This window comes from Alosa sapidissima, chromosome 16 (assembly GCF_018492685.1).
Source record: "Alosa sapidissima isolate fAloSap1 chromosome 16, fAloSap1.pri, whole genome shotgun sequence".
NCBI lineage: Eukaryota > Metazoa > Chordata > Actinopteri > Clupeiformes > Clupeidae > Alosa > Alosa sapidissima.
In genome coordinates this window covers 20,650,173-20,666,364 of record NC_055972.1, presented here as the reverse complement: position 1 = coordinate 20,666,364, position 16,192 = coordinate 20,650,173, and the positions used below count along the sequence as shown (strand labels likewise).

At 42.8% G+C, this 16,192-nt stretch overlaps 2 protein-coding genes across 16 annotated transcripts in view; one reads left to right on the top strand and one right to left on the bottom strand.

Moving 5' to 3' along the window:
* The window catches only part of lrrfip2 (leucine rich repeat (in FLII) interacting protein 2), a 33,457-nt gene extending 28,535 nt beyond the window's left edge, over positions 1-4,922 (top strand). For 12 of the 15 annotated variants that reach the window (XM_042066296.1, XM_042066298.1, XM_042066303.1 and 9 more), the window contains 7 exons: positions 1,517-1,618; positions 1,975-2,107; positions 2,421-2,470; positions 2,663-2,783; positions 2,975-3,054; positions 3,175-3,279; positions 4,318-4,922. In XM_042066296.1, the coding sequence (XP_041922230.1) occupies positions 1,517-1,618; positions 1,975-2,107; positions 2,421-2,470; positions 2,663-2,783; positions 2,975-3,054; positions 3,175-3,279; positions 4,318-4,428 (702 nt within the window). In that variant the 3' untranslated portion in view covers positions 4,429-4,922. The remainder of the gene's footprint in view (positions 1-1,516; positions 1,619-1,974; positions 2,108-2,420; positions 2,471-2,662; positions 2,784-2,974; positions 3,055-3,174; positions 3,280-4,317) is intronic. The other 3 variants (XM_042066304.1, XM_042066311.1, XM_042066312.1) reach the window with 1 other exon arrangement.
* A 2,038-nt stretch (positions 4,923-6,960) lies between these two features.
* Positions 6,961-14,509, bottom strand: mlh1 (mutL homolog 1, colon cancer, nonpolyposis type 2 (E. coli)). Its single transcript, XM_042066313.1, has 19 exons — positions 14,205-14,509; positions 13,840-13,930; positions 13,648-13,746; positions 13,450-13,523; positions 13,146-13,218; positions 12,541-12,632; positions 12,395-12,437; positions 12,172-12,260; positions 11,806-11,918; positions 11,615-11,708; positions 11,297-11,450; positions 10,734-11,101; positions 9,810-9,934; positions 9,470-9,578; positions 9,297-9,360; positions 8,441-8,605; positions 8,182-8,274; positions 7,905-8,012; positions 6,961-7,367 (listed from the first exon to the last, which is right to left on the bottom strand). Exons 1-19 carry the CDS (start codon positions 14,309-14,311, stop codon positions 7,191-7,193), a joined length of 2,238 nt encoding a protein of 745 aa, XP_041922247.1. The 5' UTR covers positions 14,312-14,509; the 3' UTR covers positions 6,961-7,190.
* Positions 14,510-16,192: the final 1,683 nt, after the last annotated feature.

Genomic DNA, 16,192 nt, shown 5'->3' with positions numbered 1-16,192 from the left:
ACTGTCGTTAAACACTGTCCGTCCTGGTTGTGAGGGGTCAAGCCTTTGAGCCACAAAAGGCTTTTTAAAGGCGGCCCCCCATAACATGGCCTTTAGGCTGTATGTTGCTGATTGGAAGAGGGGTATTTTTCTTTGTTTTATATTTAGTTTACTAACAGTAAATGTAAATATGTGGCATTCTCAAAATATTTCAGTTCAACAAATGAAAATCTCAAAAGCATTTTAATAAATGAAAAGTGTGACTTTTTTTGGCCACGTGAATTGAACTAATGTACAGGTGTATAACGGCAGTCTGTTGGCTCCTGTGACGGCCTGAGAGATATCATAGACGTTAGCTTGCAGTTGGAGGCATCCCCATCTCATGGTTATTATGAATGTCAATGTAATTTGATAACACGCATGTCTTCTTATCACTTATGAACAGTTAATTAAATGAACGATTTACACTCGTTTCAAAAGTAATCTAAAAAAGTAATCTAAATGAACACGCACTTAAAACACCTTTTAATCTTGGTGGTTTGGAACTAAGCTTGATGTAACGCCTCAGATCAGGTTTGATGTATAATTTGTGGTCTACAGGACCAGGAAGAGTTAGTTCGCTCATGAGGTGTGGAGACGGCAGGACGTTTTGACACACTGCTGCACCCTAGTGGTGTACACTCTAAAGCAACGGGCTGACCATTTTCATAACATTTCATTTTTAACATAACAAGGACATGGTCATAGCATATAAACACTGATCAGACTTGTGAAGAAGGTTATTTTTATATACCATAACAATAATATTGATATTGAGGTATATAACAGTATATTCTATAGAATAAGTTTGAAGTTGTTTTGTAGTTATGCATTACTTTAATGGAAACACTTCCACTGCAAGAAAGTATAGTCAATATATAACTATAACAAGTGAACCTCAGTCACTGGACTTTACTTAATTATTTCGGTAGGTCATCTCTCACTTAATTGATTCAGCTTGTTAATGTGATCCTGCTTTGGGTAACCTGAGGCATATTAATTGTTTTTGGGGGGGAAACTGATACTGTACGGTCAAGAGCATGTAAAATTGACAGATAATCCACACATCTAGGAACACTGCTTCTGGGGAGTATTTGGAATTTGGAGTCTGATAGAGTATTGGTTTGTCAGACCGCATGTGTCCTCCCCTTTAGAAAGGTGGGACTGGGGGGATCTGTCGTAGGTGCGATGTGGAAATGTGTCGACCTGCTCGTCATTGCTCTCTTTTCAACCAGCATGTTGCCTGTCAGAGCATGAGTTTCCCACTTTGTGTGTGTGTGTGTGTGTGTGTGTGTGTGTGTGTGTGTGTGTGTGTGTGTGTGTGTGTGTGTGTGTGTTTGTTTACTAGTAGTGCGTGCACCTGCCTGCCTGTGCATATATACGTGATCTTGTATACTTCTGTCCTTCCAACTTCTCCTTTGTTTTTCCTTCTGTGTCCATCTCTCTCTCTCTCTCTCTCTCTCTCTCGTCTGTTTGCGTGTGTGCCGTGCGTGGACAGGCCTTAGAGAGACAGAAAGAGTACTTTGATTGCATTAGGACTGAGAGGGACGAGCTCAGAGATGAGCTGGCTGACCTCAAGGGGAAGTCCAAATCAGGAGAGGTAGGTCACCCCAGCAGTGCCACGCCTGCCCAGACGTTCTAGCTTACAGTAGGACACCCTCACACAGCTACTTACAGTACAGCAAGCCGTGAGGGACATCAGAGACTGATTGCCTGTTCTGTATTCAATGTTTTTCTTTTCCTTTGATTTATTGCCCTAACATTTAAATTACACCTTTCTTCCTTTCCGCCATATTATTATCGTATAGGTCATATTGTAATGGTATTTCAGTGCTGCTGGAAATAATTGTCAAGAATGATACAGTAGGCCCTAGTGAGTAATAACAGAGGTTGTTCGTTAGTGGTCTCTGCAGTGCACCTCATCGTTATCTTTCCTATCGCTTGTGACCCACACAGAAACATGGGCTGGTCATCATCCCAGAGGGCATGCCCAACGGTGATGTAGACCACGAGCTGCCCCCCTCGGGCATCACCGTGGTGACGCAGGAGGCAGCGCAGGTGCTGGAGTCCGCTGGAGAGGGGCCTCTTGGTAAGAGCAGTGTTAAACAAACAAACAAACAAATACACACACACACACACACACACAGAGTCTTAATTATATTTAGCAGTTAACAGCTTTTAATTTGAATGTTTTTTGTCATTAATTACCGTAGAATGGGCCTAGTTTAGTTTCTCTGGCTTCCCCTCTGTTCTTCTCTCCTTGTGTTACTCAATGTTTGTGATTAACTACCAAAGGTACAGCTGTGCTTGTGACCGTGTAGATAGCAGTGTAGTAGATAGCATGTATGCAACTTATTAGATGACTGCGGTCTGACACTCATGTGTGTAAACCTCCTCTCCAGATGTCAGGTTACGGAAGCTTGCGGACGAAAAGGATGAACTCTTAGCACAGGTGAGATCCTCATGTCCGTCCATCTGTCTGCCAGATGTCCACCATGCAATATTCTTAAAATCTACTGCTGAAATGACTAGAGACCAGTTTACCTCGAGATCTGAACTAATAACCATGACCACAATGAGAGATGGTCAGGTAGATGTCCAGGTTCATGTATCATGATTCTCAGTAAGTCTTTTTTTCTCTCAGATTCGTAAATTGAAGATGCAGCTGGAAGAGGAGAAACAGAAGCACTCTAAGATGGAAAGTGTGTTCACGGACGGAGAGAGGATGGAGAATGGCACTGACCTGCACTTTATAGAGTTTCAGAGTACGTCTCTTCACACACACACACACACACACACACACACCTTCTTACTCACATACACACATGAAGGTTTTAACAGCACACTCTCCAAGTTCAATCAATCAATTAATTCACATTGGTCCTATTCCCATTTTCAATGTTGAATCTTAATGGTGTGTGTGTGTGTGTGTGTGTGTGTGTGTGTGTGTGCACAGGAGATGCCAACAGACAGATCAGCGAATTCAAGTTCAAGCTGTCGAAAGCAGAACAGGAAATGGGCACAATGGAACAGAATGTAAGTGATGAAAGCCTCTTCCTCTCCCACCCCACTGCTCATGTGTCTGGGGCTACTCCCATTTGCCAGACACACTGCTCTCTTACACTGTCTGTCATGTTTGTCCATCTTCCCCTACAGATCAGTAGACTTGAAGGACAGGTGTCGAGGTACAAGTCAGCAGCGGACAACTCTGAGAAGGTTGAGGATGAGCTGAAGGCTGAGAAGAGGAAACTTCAGAGAGAGGTGGGCAGCTGAAGTCACCCTCTGAAAGCGGAACTCGCCAAAATGCAACCTAGGGTCTTTTTGTACCCGAATGTACTCGAGTCAAACTTCCGTTGAAAAGCATAATTTGGACAGAAGTGCCACTTTTAAGATTAAACGTATTGGGGTTTTTTTCTGGGTCAAATGGCCTTACGAATGGGAGTGCTAGGGGCTATGGCATACTATGATCGCATTATCATTGAAGTATCGCCAGGATCTCTACACATGAACTCGAGCATTGAGAACTTAAGCAGTTGTTTTTTCCGCTTGCCGCCATCTTGCCCAAGTTTGACTCGGGCACATTCACAAAAAGACCCTAGGTTGCATTTTGGCGAGAGTTGCACTTTAAGGTCTGATTCGTAGTCTACGCAAGCCACACCCAGCTACGCAAAGAGGATTTGCCGTGTACTTGCATAGCAAAATGAGTTGTCCAATTTAGTGTCATTTCATACATTTCCGATGGGAGCACATTGTCCGCATGGTTTGCGTGGACTATGAGAAGGCACTGTGAATCATGCGTGAGTCTTGCATCGTCAACTCTGTCCGCGTTGCTTACGTAGACGATGAACACACCCTAACGCAGTCAGGCAGGCCGGCAGGCACAGTTAATCACACAATATAACCCCACACCCAGTCTGTCTACAGAATAGCACCAGTAAAGTGACATTCCCCAGAGTATGTAACCTGCAATCAGCACAAACTAAAAGCCTAGTCCTAAAGGCTCGGTCATACATATGTCATTGTACAAATAGACTCCATTCCATTAACAAAGGGTGAAACCAGAGCGGTCACTATGACCTAAGTGCTTGCACTGGCTCCAGATAAAAAATAGACATTTGGGTCCTAAAACCAGTTCCTTATGTCTGAAATATTTATTTGTGAAACAAAATAATCGTTTCCCGTCATAAAATACCTAGTTAAAGTAGACATCCACTCTGTAATTTGCTTCATGTTGACAGTCTCTGATGTAATGGAGTTTGTGTTTGTTCTCTTTCCCACCTTGTCTCTTTGGGGTGCTAGTTGCGCACAGCGCTGGATAAGATAGAAGAGATGGAGATGACAAATAACCACCTGGTGAAACGGCTGGAGAAGATGAAGGCCAATCGCAATGCCCTGCTGTCTCAGCAGTGAGGGAGAGCTGCCACAGACACATGCGCGCACACACACACACACACACACACTACGCCAACCATCCATCAACCCCCACCGAACCCTAAAGAACAGTCAATGGTCTCTCCTGTCCACACCCCAAAACAGTTCATAAAACAGAGAGTCCCCTCCCACCTCCCCCACCCAACAACCCTCTACAGACTGTTAGACATGTAGGAAAACCAAAAACAGTCCCCGCAAAACCTGATAGCACTGTCAGGAGGGACACCAGCCTCCACTGTGGTTGTCTCCAAAACGGAGCTTCAGACCATTGTTTGAGAAGTGATTGATATTTTTTTTTTGTTTTGTTTTTTTCTTCTAAACCTGAGGAATGTTCAGTTTATTCATTGTTTTTCTTTTTCCAAAGCTTTGTACATGATGATGTTATTCAAACTCTGGTTGGGTGCTGCATCTTTTTGGTCTTTTTTTTTGTGTTGCATGAGTGAGTATAACAGCGCTTTGAAACTGTGGAACCATCTACACACACAGAAACACACACACACACACACACACTGCTCATAAACCTGTCCTATAGCCCCTTACACAGCAAAGTGCCTTTTTACCCTGCAAACCGAGGGCATGTGTCGTAACACTACACAGGGGAAAAATAAGAATTATGATTATTGTAACCGGTACAAAATGGTGTATTTACATGAGGGGTGTAGTTCTGGTTTTCCTGAGAAAACATTTGAAACTAATTGTCTGCTGCATTTTCAACAAGGATCTTTTATTTTTCTTTTTCTTTTCTTTTTTTTTCAAAAAACAAAAAAAACTAAATATTTAAAATATTTCTTGGAAATAAATGTGTAAATGAGAAAGCTTGTACGTTGGATTTGAGTTTTCATTGATAGTATTGGAAACATTTGTATTTGTCATAATAGGTGAGGTGTCTGACACACTTGTCATGCTCCATCATACTGTATTGTCACAGAGGGTCTTCATGAACACCTCTGCACAGCAGAAGTCATCTCTTCCGAATGTGTTCACATGTTTTGGGGCAGCCGTGGCCTACTGATTAGGGCTTCGGACTTGTAACCGGAGGGTTGCCGGTTCGAACCCCGACCAGTAGGAACAGCTGAAGTGCCATTGAGCAAGGCACCTAACCCCTCACTGCTCCCCGAGCGCCGCTGTAGCAGGCAGTTCACTGCGTCAGGATTAGTGTGTGCTTCACCTCACTGTGTTCACTGTGTGCTGAGTGTGTTTCACTAATTCACGGATTGGGATAAATGCAGATGTCATTCAAAGACTCCAAACTCTTTTGGTTTTCCCTGTGCTAAACAAAAGGAAAACATCTTTTCACAGGTGGTAGAGACTCCTTGCATAAGTCTGAATCTCTGATACGTGTGTGTGAAACTCCTTTGCACAATTCTTCAGTCAGCAATCATTCATTATCCATAACAAATACCATGTCTGTTCTGTGTTGCTATTTACAAGTATGGATCTAAGGCATATTTAGAGAAAGTACTGTAATTTGGTAAAGAAAACAGTACAAAAGGTGTTTCCTGTACTGTAGGTCTAGGTGCTTACTGTAAGTCTTACATGTCAATGACAGATCTTGGGAGGAATGAATACAATTATTTTTTATTCAGTACATTTAGTCTTTTATTTTTTTTCTGATACCAGAAAAATGATAAAGAAATGGAACAAACATAGCAAAAATGCTCATTTTGAGAACTATATTTTGCATTTTGTTGTCCAGTATGTAGTGATTGATTGAAATCACACTGTGATTTGACAACAGCATGTGTTGTTAGAAGGCAAAATGTGCTTTTGCTGCATGTTATAAGTGTTTTGAGAGAGTAACAGCAAGCAAAATATGTCATTTTGGCCAGAGTGCTTTTGTTCAGACATGGGAGTTAACTGTCTTGAAAATGTGATGTCAGAGTTGACACAAGTATCAGCAAAAAATTATCATCCAGGTTTTACAAGACTATCAGTGAACTGCAAGAGCCATTATACCTAATGTAAAAGGCACATACTGCCCTGGATGACTGAAGCCATAGTCAGGGCTTAATGTTTTCAGGCACTGTGCCTAAATTCAGGCATGGGCTAGGCTGTTGAAGATTTGAAAATAGTCAGTATGCCTATAGGACTATGACATCTTCAGAAATGTTTGCTAACTTCAGGCTCAGAAATGTTCTTTGCTTTAAGCCCTGCATAGTGCCTGAATTATATAGTTGGAAGGCCTGTAGGCTCTAATCTGGGTCTTTACTCGCTGACAAAGTTCAACAGCTTTCAATATCATTGGTACTATTAGTAGTTTTAATCCAATTTTCCCCTTCAGATGTTATGGTGGTTCTCTAATGAAATTGCTCTTACCCAGTGTCTTCCACATGTGAAATGTCCGTCCAAATGAAAGTATTAAATTATTCAAAGTGCATACATTTAACAGATTTCAAGAAATTGGCAGTATGTAATATGTGACTGTCAACATCATCAGATTGGATATTACACATTAGTCATAGTAAATGTATTCATGTTCCCAAAATTGAACTATAAACATAAAACATCAGATGTGAACAAATGGTTTAGGTTTTATTTAGAAAATAGAAATATGTATATATTGCTCTAACATTGTCAAAAGCACAATTCAAACAAAAATAACATTCCACAATGTCCAGGATTCAAGACAAGTCTTTTCTGTATTTAGAGTAGGCAACCAATTACCACCAATACAGATTGTAGTGCTCTATCTAATATAGATACATTACACCACAGACTACAGTATACGTGTGGGTAGGAGCTCAGCACCTCTCAAACACCTTGTAGAGGTCGGGCAGGTTGGCAATCTGCAGCACACTGCCATCTTCACTGTAGTGTGTAGGAGGACTGAAGAGCGTCCTGAAGCCTTTGAAAAGCAGGTGCTCCACCTGCCAGCGCCACGAGGGTATGACGCCCTCAGACGCTCCCTCTTCTTCGTCCTGCCGGAGGAAATTCACGTCAGTCATGCCACCGTCTCAACACCAGGTGTCAGTCACAAAGCTCCGTCAGCAGAGCCATACGGCTCTGTCCGTCAGGGTGAGTCACAATGTGACATCACAAAAACAATGCAGTGGTTGCTATGCTCGCCCCACCCTCAGATAAGCTGTTGTGTTTTGGATCCTGGATTTTTGGTGATTCAGATTCTTTTGGCATGAATGTGAAGGTCGCCAGACGGACCTGCAGGTGACATTCAAATGTGCCAGCAGGTTGGTCTGGATTCACGCAGGCTAGGTAAGCTTAGAAATCATTCACTGGCATGTGAAGCCAAACCCAGATCACTGCAGGCTGTCGCAACTCCAAGTGTTATGAGGCTTGAGAACATTTTTAGCTTCTCAAGGCATTTCTCCACTGCTTTTGCTTCTGTTACAACCTGAAGCTCCAACTCAAATCACACTCAAATACATCATTTCTTTAGTCAACGCTAGTGCAGAAACGAGTGCAACCTCTCTCTCTCTCTTGCTCTGTTGGAAACTCACCTGTGACTGCGTCTCAGTGTCCAGCGTGTACTCCTTCCTGATGGAGTAAAACTGACTGCACTCTCGGCTGAAGTCACGGAAACATTCCTTCTCACTGTCCCAGTTCACCTGTGCACACACAGCATTATACAGTGACCGCACTGGAACTCCATACCTTCACTGTCATGTGTTTACAGATCATTACAAGCAGCTCATGTATGTAGATACAGTATAGTAATAATGTTCTATAAGACATAAATGCATCTGTGTGGAGGTGATTTTGTTGGTTTTATCTTACCTCTGTTGCTAAGCGCAGGATGAACATGGGGAGGCCCTCCATTGCAGGGACATAGTTATCCAGCAGCAAAGGCAGTCCAGTGAGGTTTCCCTCCTGTGTGCGCGCACACACACACACACACACACACACACACACACACACACACACACACACACACACAGCTGTCATTTTAATCCTATCATTGTAGGATTATAAATTATATAAATTACTACAATGTAATTACGACAGGGAGTACTGTGAGGTGCAGCTGATGCCTCACCTGATCTATCTCCAGGGAGAAGTAGTCCTCCAGCATATCGGCCTTCTTCTGCAGGAAGTCTACGATGAACTCGGCCAGGCCCTCCTTGGGCCCATCTTCCTCTGACCAACCACTCTCCTCGGAGTTCAGGGCCAGCATGGCCAGCTCATAAAGAGGAGCAGGGCTCTAAAAAAACAGCAATGATGATGACGGCAAAGGTTTCAACAATTACATACTCACAAATATGTCTGAAAGGACTTCTGTCAAATGTTGTTTGTTCTCGGGATAAGCTTAAATCATTGTATTAATAGTATTCTCCTTCTCTATTTGAATATATTAGGCATTGAATTCAGCTTTATACCTGATATATCCTGTTGTAAAGCTAAAGAAGAGCAAATTAAGCAAGGAGACGCCCATTTTTCTGACCCTAACCAGTCTCGGAGAAAATGAATTGTAAGTCGTTTGAATTCGCAAAGTCACTCACGTCTTGAACCTAAGGTTTATTTTTGTAAATAGCATAGGTGCTAAGCTAATACTATACAAAGTTATAAACTGGTAAAGATCCATGTAGAAAGTCATGTTTCTCTTATGGCTCTGGTCCAAAGAGGTAGAGCTACTCCAGTAGTGAAGTTAGTAAAAGACAGCTATTCTCCCACTCTTCCCTCTCAGTCTCATTATTCCTTAAAGGCACCCTTAAGAGTTTTTTTTTTGCCTTAACATAACGTTTCCAAAATCATTTTGATGGCACATAACCTTATAACATGACGAACGGCACTTCTGCCATTGTCTGAGCGGCCCTCTAGCAACTTTTTGTGTTAGGGTAGGAACACAGCCCCACTTTTTTACTGAGTTTTACCAACAGGAAATCAACACTTACCGATAATCTCAAAACTCCAAAGTTGCCAAAGTCATAGATCAGAATCTGATAGAAAAGCTCTTGGCTGCAACAGAAACAAATCAAGACAGACCACATTAATAAAATGTTAAACAAGCTGAAATGGTCACAGTTCAGCATGGGTCAGAAAGGTTTGATTTGGCGTTTGATTTCACCTCAGCTTGGTGGTATTGAGTAGGTAGAGTTTAGTGTGATGCTGGACCACACTCCACCGGGGGCTTGCACAGCCCACAAAGGTGAGATTTTGCAGCATCTCCTGAAGACCTGTAACAGTACACACAGACAGATCAGATCACATCAAGCCTAAGGTAGGAACAAAACAGCTATCTATTATTAGAGAAATATGTTATGTGCTTTACAGCTCTGACACTTCTCCAAGAATGATCTGTGACCTCTTAAAGCTCCCCACTCCCCGTGTGTGTGGGTGTGTTTGTGTGTGGTGTGTGGGTGTGTGTGTGTGTGTGTTTGTGTGTGTGTGTGTACTGTATATGGTACCTTTGTGATTCTTCTCTGTAATCTCCTCTCGGAGCTCTCGCACACTTGCCAGCTTGATGACGCATCTCTTGGGGGTGGCACCTGCAGTAAGCTCCTCCTGTCCTGGGTTCACTCGAGGCCTTTTCCTGAGGGGCACAGATACATATTAGACACATAAAAGAGCTCCATCCTACAAACGCATAGGATTGTATCCTACAAATGCAGGAGTTTAATTTTAAGATTATTTTATTAGGTAATCACTCTCAGGTCAAGTCTTCAATGGGGTATACTACGAAGCACGTTAGACATAATAGACTATTTAGACATATCGAGGCTACACAAAGCCTTGACTCAGGGATATAAGTTAAGTGATACTACGATAGCAGTTATGTGATATATTTGTCAAACTAGGCTTTCAGCTCAGATCTGATCTGTGCGCGTTCTTGGTGTTGGGATGATGTTGGCCAATCGTGAAATGTGGAGACGCACAAGACCGCCTATATTAAAAATGATTATTTGCGCTTTATGAGCGATAGCGTAGTCTACAATACACTGCGGTCATTTTTAGTGTCTGCCTATAACATCAAAAAAAATCAATCGTCATCAGATGTTGTATGGCATGCACGTCCATAGTGAAGTGTGTAGAGGCGGAGCTCCACCTGTAAGACATATGACAGAATCCTACACGTGAGATAACTTTGTTTTTCAAGATAACTGATTGGTCAGTGGGCGGTAGTTTTACACGATTTGAGCTATAACTTTGCACATAACCTGCTCCCGACCAGGTTTGGTTGGCAGCATAAGACACCATGGTGATACAGCGACGCTATAACAGAGCCACTTTCGTGTCACAGAATTCCCTGGCTTTGAGCGCAACATACCTCGCTAACCCACTACTCGAGATTCGTAGTATAGCCCACGTCACTACTCAAACACTGCACTGACCTGGGTGCAGCATCAGCATCAGCATCAGCATCAGCATCAGCATCAGCGTTGCTGGTCTCCATGCTCTCTTTAGGGTCCAGCTCCTCCAGAGCATCCAGCATCTCCTCGTCCTGCAGCTCTGAAGAGGCACATGCAGCCGAGGGGACACCGCTCAGCCCAGCGCCGGAAGACAACAACATCGAAGATGAGGAAGAGGAGGAAGAGGCGACAGGAGGAAGCTTGGCGACAGGCTGCAAGAAGGCATCCAACTTCTGGGTCTTGGAGTCGGTGCGGACCAGCTGGTGGGCGTAAACCCGCTCACTGGCCTCGGAGGAGGAGCCGGGCGGCTTGAGGTCGCTGGTGGAGGCGGGCAGACCAGGAAGCAGTGTCTGTGGAGAGCGGAAGGACAGGAGCAGTCAAATACCACTGTCGGTCAAGCACCAAACATCCAACCACTTACCTCCTCGTTTTTAACAATAAAATACAATAACGTAGTTTCACAATAACGTTCTTCTACAAGAAAAGTGCATATTTCTCCACGATACGCTTCAGTCAGCTTGCTTAGTGTGGAGAAAGCCGAGTACCTGTGTAAAGTAGGTGCGAGAGGTATTGGAGCCCAGTAGTTTACTCTCAACGTGCTTCTGGATGCTCTCTATGATGCAGTCTTCATGCAGGAAGTGCACCTCGTGTTTGGTGGGGTGGACGTTCACGTCAATGTTGTGGGGGGCGATCTCTAAGCTAGGAGAGGGACAGGAATCCAACCCAAATGGTTTGTCTATATGACTACATGACACAAACAGATCACCAGCAGCACTCTTGCAAATCAAGTGTGTGTGTGTGTGTGTGTGTGTGTCTCTCTGTGTGTGTGTCTCTCTCTGTGTGTGTGTGTGGCCAGTAAATACCTGAGATAAAGAAAAGGGTGGGTGTTCTTAGGCAGGTAAGCAGTATAAACCGTCTCAATGGCCTTCTTCAGGGCACTTGACTCCACCAAGCGATCTTAAAATCCACAAAAAGTCAATCATTTAACACAGCTGTTCATAGTGAAACGGGTTAAGTCAGGAAGGCAGAAGTAGATTGTGAGGTGAATACGTACGATTGATGAAGAGGATGAGAATGCACTTCTTCACTGAGTAGTTGGCATTGGAGATATAGCCATTCAACTTAAAAGCCAACTTCTGATCCTCACAACCAATCTCTATCAGCTCCCTGTGGATAAAGTACAAACTTTAGCTTCTTTTTTTCCATCTGTAAAGAAATTTGTTTTCAACAGGGATGTGCTGCAGATATAACAACTAATACCCCTGCTTCTAGGGCTCTGTAAATGAACAGACACATCAATCCTTCAGTTCAGTTGACTGTATTTGTTTAATCTTGTCTAATTACGAGAGTAGAAATGGTATGTCCTGGTTGAAGTAAAACAGAAAAAAAAAATAAAAACAGAGAGTATCTATCTACCTACCTGCTCACATTCACACCAAATATCACCCGAATATTGTCCAGTATGGTGGCATTGGGTAGAGTCTTGACATCAGCCACCATCTCACCTTGCTGTCAACCCAGTGTAAAGAGATCATATATATGGGTGAGGGAAATTATGACATATTTAAGGGCCTAGGCAAACTGAACATAATGGAAAATAGATACAGAAAAAATAAAAAACAGTGAAGCAGGGGGGATCATACCTTTTTAACAGTGAAACTCTTGCCAGAATTGTGGATGGCATACCTGTGAAATGATGCAAGTTGTGTTGACAGAGAACTGACGGACATACACACAGAGGTCCTTTGACACATTTTTTTCATGCACACACTAACACACACACACACACCTACTAACCACCTCCACAATCCTGGAGTACTCCTCACTAGGGTTCTTCAGAGCTTTCCTCCTGGTGGTAATGTTATAGAAGAGGTCCTCCACCTGTAGGAAGAGCATTCCTTAGGAAGTGCAGAAATCGCTTCTGTTTCCCCTTCTTTTCATTACCACTCAGGGTTAGCCACTAACTACAAACAAAGCCATGTTGGTTTTAGCAAGGGCTAAACCAACACAGAGCTGCTTTCCTCTCCGGGACAATCTCAGAATTGTTGTGACATTACTAAATCTAAAAGTGAAACAGGCATGTCTATCAAACGCTCATTTTAGTAGTAGCATTCCCGATCTACAAACAAAGCAATGGCAAAGCAATGTTGGTTTTAGCAAGGGCTAAACCAACACAGAGCTGCTTTCCTCTCAGGGACAATCTCAGAATTGTTGTGACATTACTAAATCTAAAAGTGAAACAGGCATGTCTATCAAACGCTCATTTTAGTAGTAGCATTCCCGATCTGTCATCACTAGAGCATGCCCGACACACTGCCAGCCTGCACTGCTCCGGCAGACACTTGTGGAGTGACTCTTCTGTGTCAAGAGCCCCAAGAGAGTAGAGTGACTCACCGAAATCTGAGTGCCCTGGTTGCCAGCGCAGGGTTTTGGTGGGGCTTTCGGCTTCCCATCACTATAGCTGGCTCTGTGAATCACAACATGAGATTAATTACCCTAGTGATGCATGTCAAATCTTTAAACATCTAAAATCTGATCAGATCAGTTGCTGTATATTACTTTTTACTTCTCTGGCCTCCATTCTTTTATTGTTATTGTCTATTTTATTTAGCATATATGCCGATATCTTTAATAAAGTACTTAGTTATACTGTGTTGTCTACCTACTCCCAACAGTATCCGTATGAGCAGGGACCTACCTGTAGGCACATTTTGCATCTGCTGTTTTGGTTGTTATTGTGACATGTGCCACATGGCTTATGCTGGCAAGTGCCTGCAAAACCAAAGATGCATTGAGACAAGCAAAAGGCAAAGTGAAATGAAAACTGTTGCACGTGTATGACATTGTTATTCACCCGCATATAAGCTATCACGTGTCTAATAGGAGATTCACAAACCTCTCCTCTGAAACCGTAGGTTGCTATAGTAGACAGGTCCTCGAATGTCTGTAGTTTACTCGTTGTGAAGCGCTCGCAAACAATTTCCATGTCCTCTTTCTGCAGATAATTACACAAATCAATAGTGAATTGGACGCACTCAAAAGGGGATTGATCCCACATTTCTGACAAATATCGAAAGACCAATCTTACTCGGATGCCCGTGCCGTTATCCTGTATCTGGATCAACTTCAGCCCTCCCTCTTTTACGGTCACCTGGATGTTTGTAGACTTTGCATCCAAACTTCATAAAAGACATTTTGGGAATAAGACCAATGTAATGAGAAACTGCACACAAATTAATTGATTTAACGCTTTAGTGCGGACACCACCCTGACACAAAACGAACTCGGTAGGTATGCTTGCTAATATTATCGCCAACGTTAGCTTCCTACTAATAATGACACATTAGCAGTAGCTGCTACGCTAACGTTAATGTAACTGTCAAGCGATGATTGAATGAAAACCTGACCAACTATCCCATACTACTGTTGCTAAAATAATGAAAGCCAACTTACCAGTTCTCAATCATTTCTTTAATCGCGTTTGCAGGCCTTTGAATAACTTCCCCAGCTGCAATACGATTCACAACCACTTCGTCAAGCCTCCGGATAACCCCTGCCATTTCTGGGATGTTTATATAAATCGTGCAGTTAGGTAGCCAAGGACGCGTCAAAATATCCAAATGAACTGTTTAATTTTAAAAGACTTCTAAATAAATTGTGCATACATTTCCCACAGGAAACCATGCAGGAGATTCCCCGCGTTAACAGACCCCGCCCATCTGATTTGTCATTGGCCTACGATGTTGCAAATACTACGGGAAGGCAAAGGGACATATTAGACTACTATACTCATAGACATAATACACTACTCTGCAAGTTGTCATTGGAAATTACGACGAGAACGGAACCACTTTTAAAATACACATTTATTAGCCTAAATCAGGGGTGCCAAAATTCTTCCCTGTCAAGGCCCGAAAATTAGTCGGTGGAGGGCCGCGGGCTAAAACTAAATGTTCAAGTCGTGGACCATTAAATTGAAATGCATTGCATAACTGTGCAAAATTAACATTCTATAAAAGGTAGACTATTTTTTAAAAGATAAACACTACTTTACTGTGCTTGTCTTTGCACTGTGTTTACAGTACTTGAAATGATTCAACATCCATTTGGCTGTTTTATGTAGTAGATAGGTGCTGGTCATATAATTAGAATATCATCAAAAAATTGATTTATTTCAGTAATTCCGTTTAAAAAGTGAAACTTGTATATACATTCATTCCACACAGACTGATATATTTCAAGTGTTTATTTATTTTAATTTTGATGATTATAACTGAAAACTAATGAAAACCCCAAATTCAGTATCTCAGAAAATTAGAATAGTGAAAAGGTTCAATATTGAAGACACCTGGTGCCACGCTCTAATCAGATAATTAACTCAAAACACCTGCAAAGGCCTTTAAATGGTCTCTCAGTCTAGTTCTGTAGGCTACACAATAGACCAATTTCACAGTGTCCAGGTGTCCGGCCTCATTGATGTTAATGATACCTTAATTGGCAGGGTAAAACGTCTTCCTGTTTCTGTCTTTCCTGTGGACTTTTCTTTTGCTGTCTATGGGACAGTGCTCTTCCACAGTAAGTTGATTTACACAGCGGCCCCATCTTGTGAAATGGGCTAATCATGGGGAAGACTGCAGACTTGACAGTTGTCCAAAAGACGACCACTGGCACCTTGCACAAGGAGGGCAAGACACAAAAGGTCATTGCTAAAGAGTCTGGCTGTTCACAGAGCTCTGTGTCCAAGCACATTAATAGAGAGGCGAAGGGAAGGAAAAGATGTGGTAGAAAAAAAGTGTACAAGGAATAGGGATAACTGCACCCTGGAGAGGATTGTGAAACAAAACCCATTCAAAAATGTGGGGGAGATTCACAAAGTAGTGGACTGCAGCTGGAGTCAGTGCTTCAAGAACCACCACGCACAGACGTATGCAAGACATGGGTTTCAGCTGTCGCATTACTTGTGTCAAGCCACTCTTGAACAAGCGACAGCGTCAGAAGCGTCTCGCCTGGGCTAGACAAAAAGGACTGGACTGCTGCTGAGTGGTCTGAAGTTATGTTCTCTGATGAAAGTCAATTTTGCATTTCCTTTGGAAATCAAGGTCTCAGAGTCTGGAGGAAAAGAGGAGAGGTACTGAATCCACATTGCTTGAAGTCCAGTGTAAAGTTTCCAGTCAGTGATGGTTTGGGGTGCCGTGTCATCTGCTGGTGTTGGTCCACTGTGTTTTCTGAGGTCCAAGGTCAACGCAGCCGTCTTCCAGGAAGTTTTAGAGCACTTTATGCTTCCTGCTGCTGACCAACTTAATGGAGATACCGATTTAATTTTCCAACAGGACTTGGCACCTGCACACAGTGCCAAAGCTACTAGTACCTGGTTTAAGGACCATGTATCTCTGTTCTTAATTGGCCAGCAAACTCCTCTGACCTTAACTCCATAGAAAATC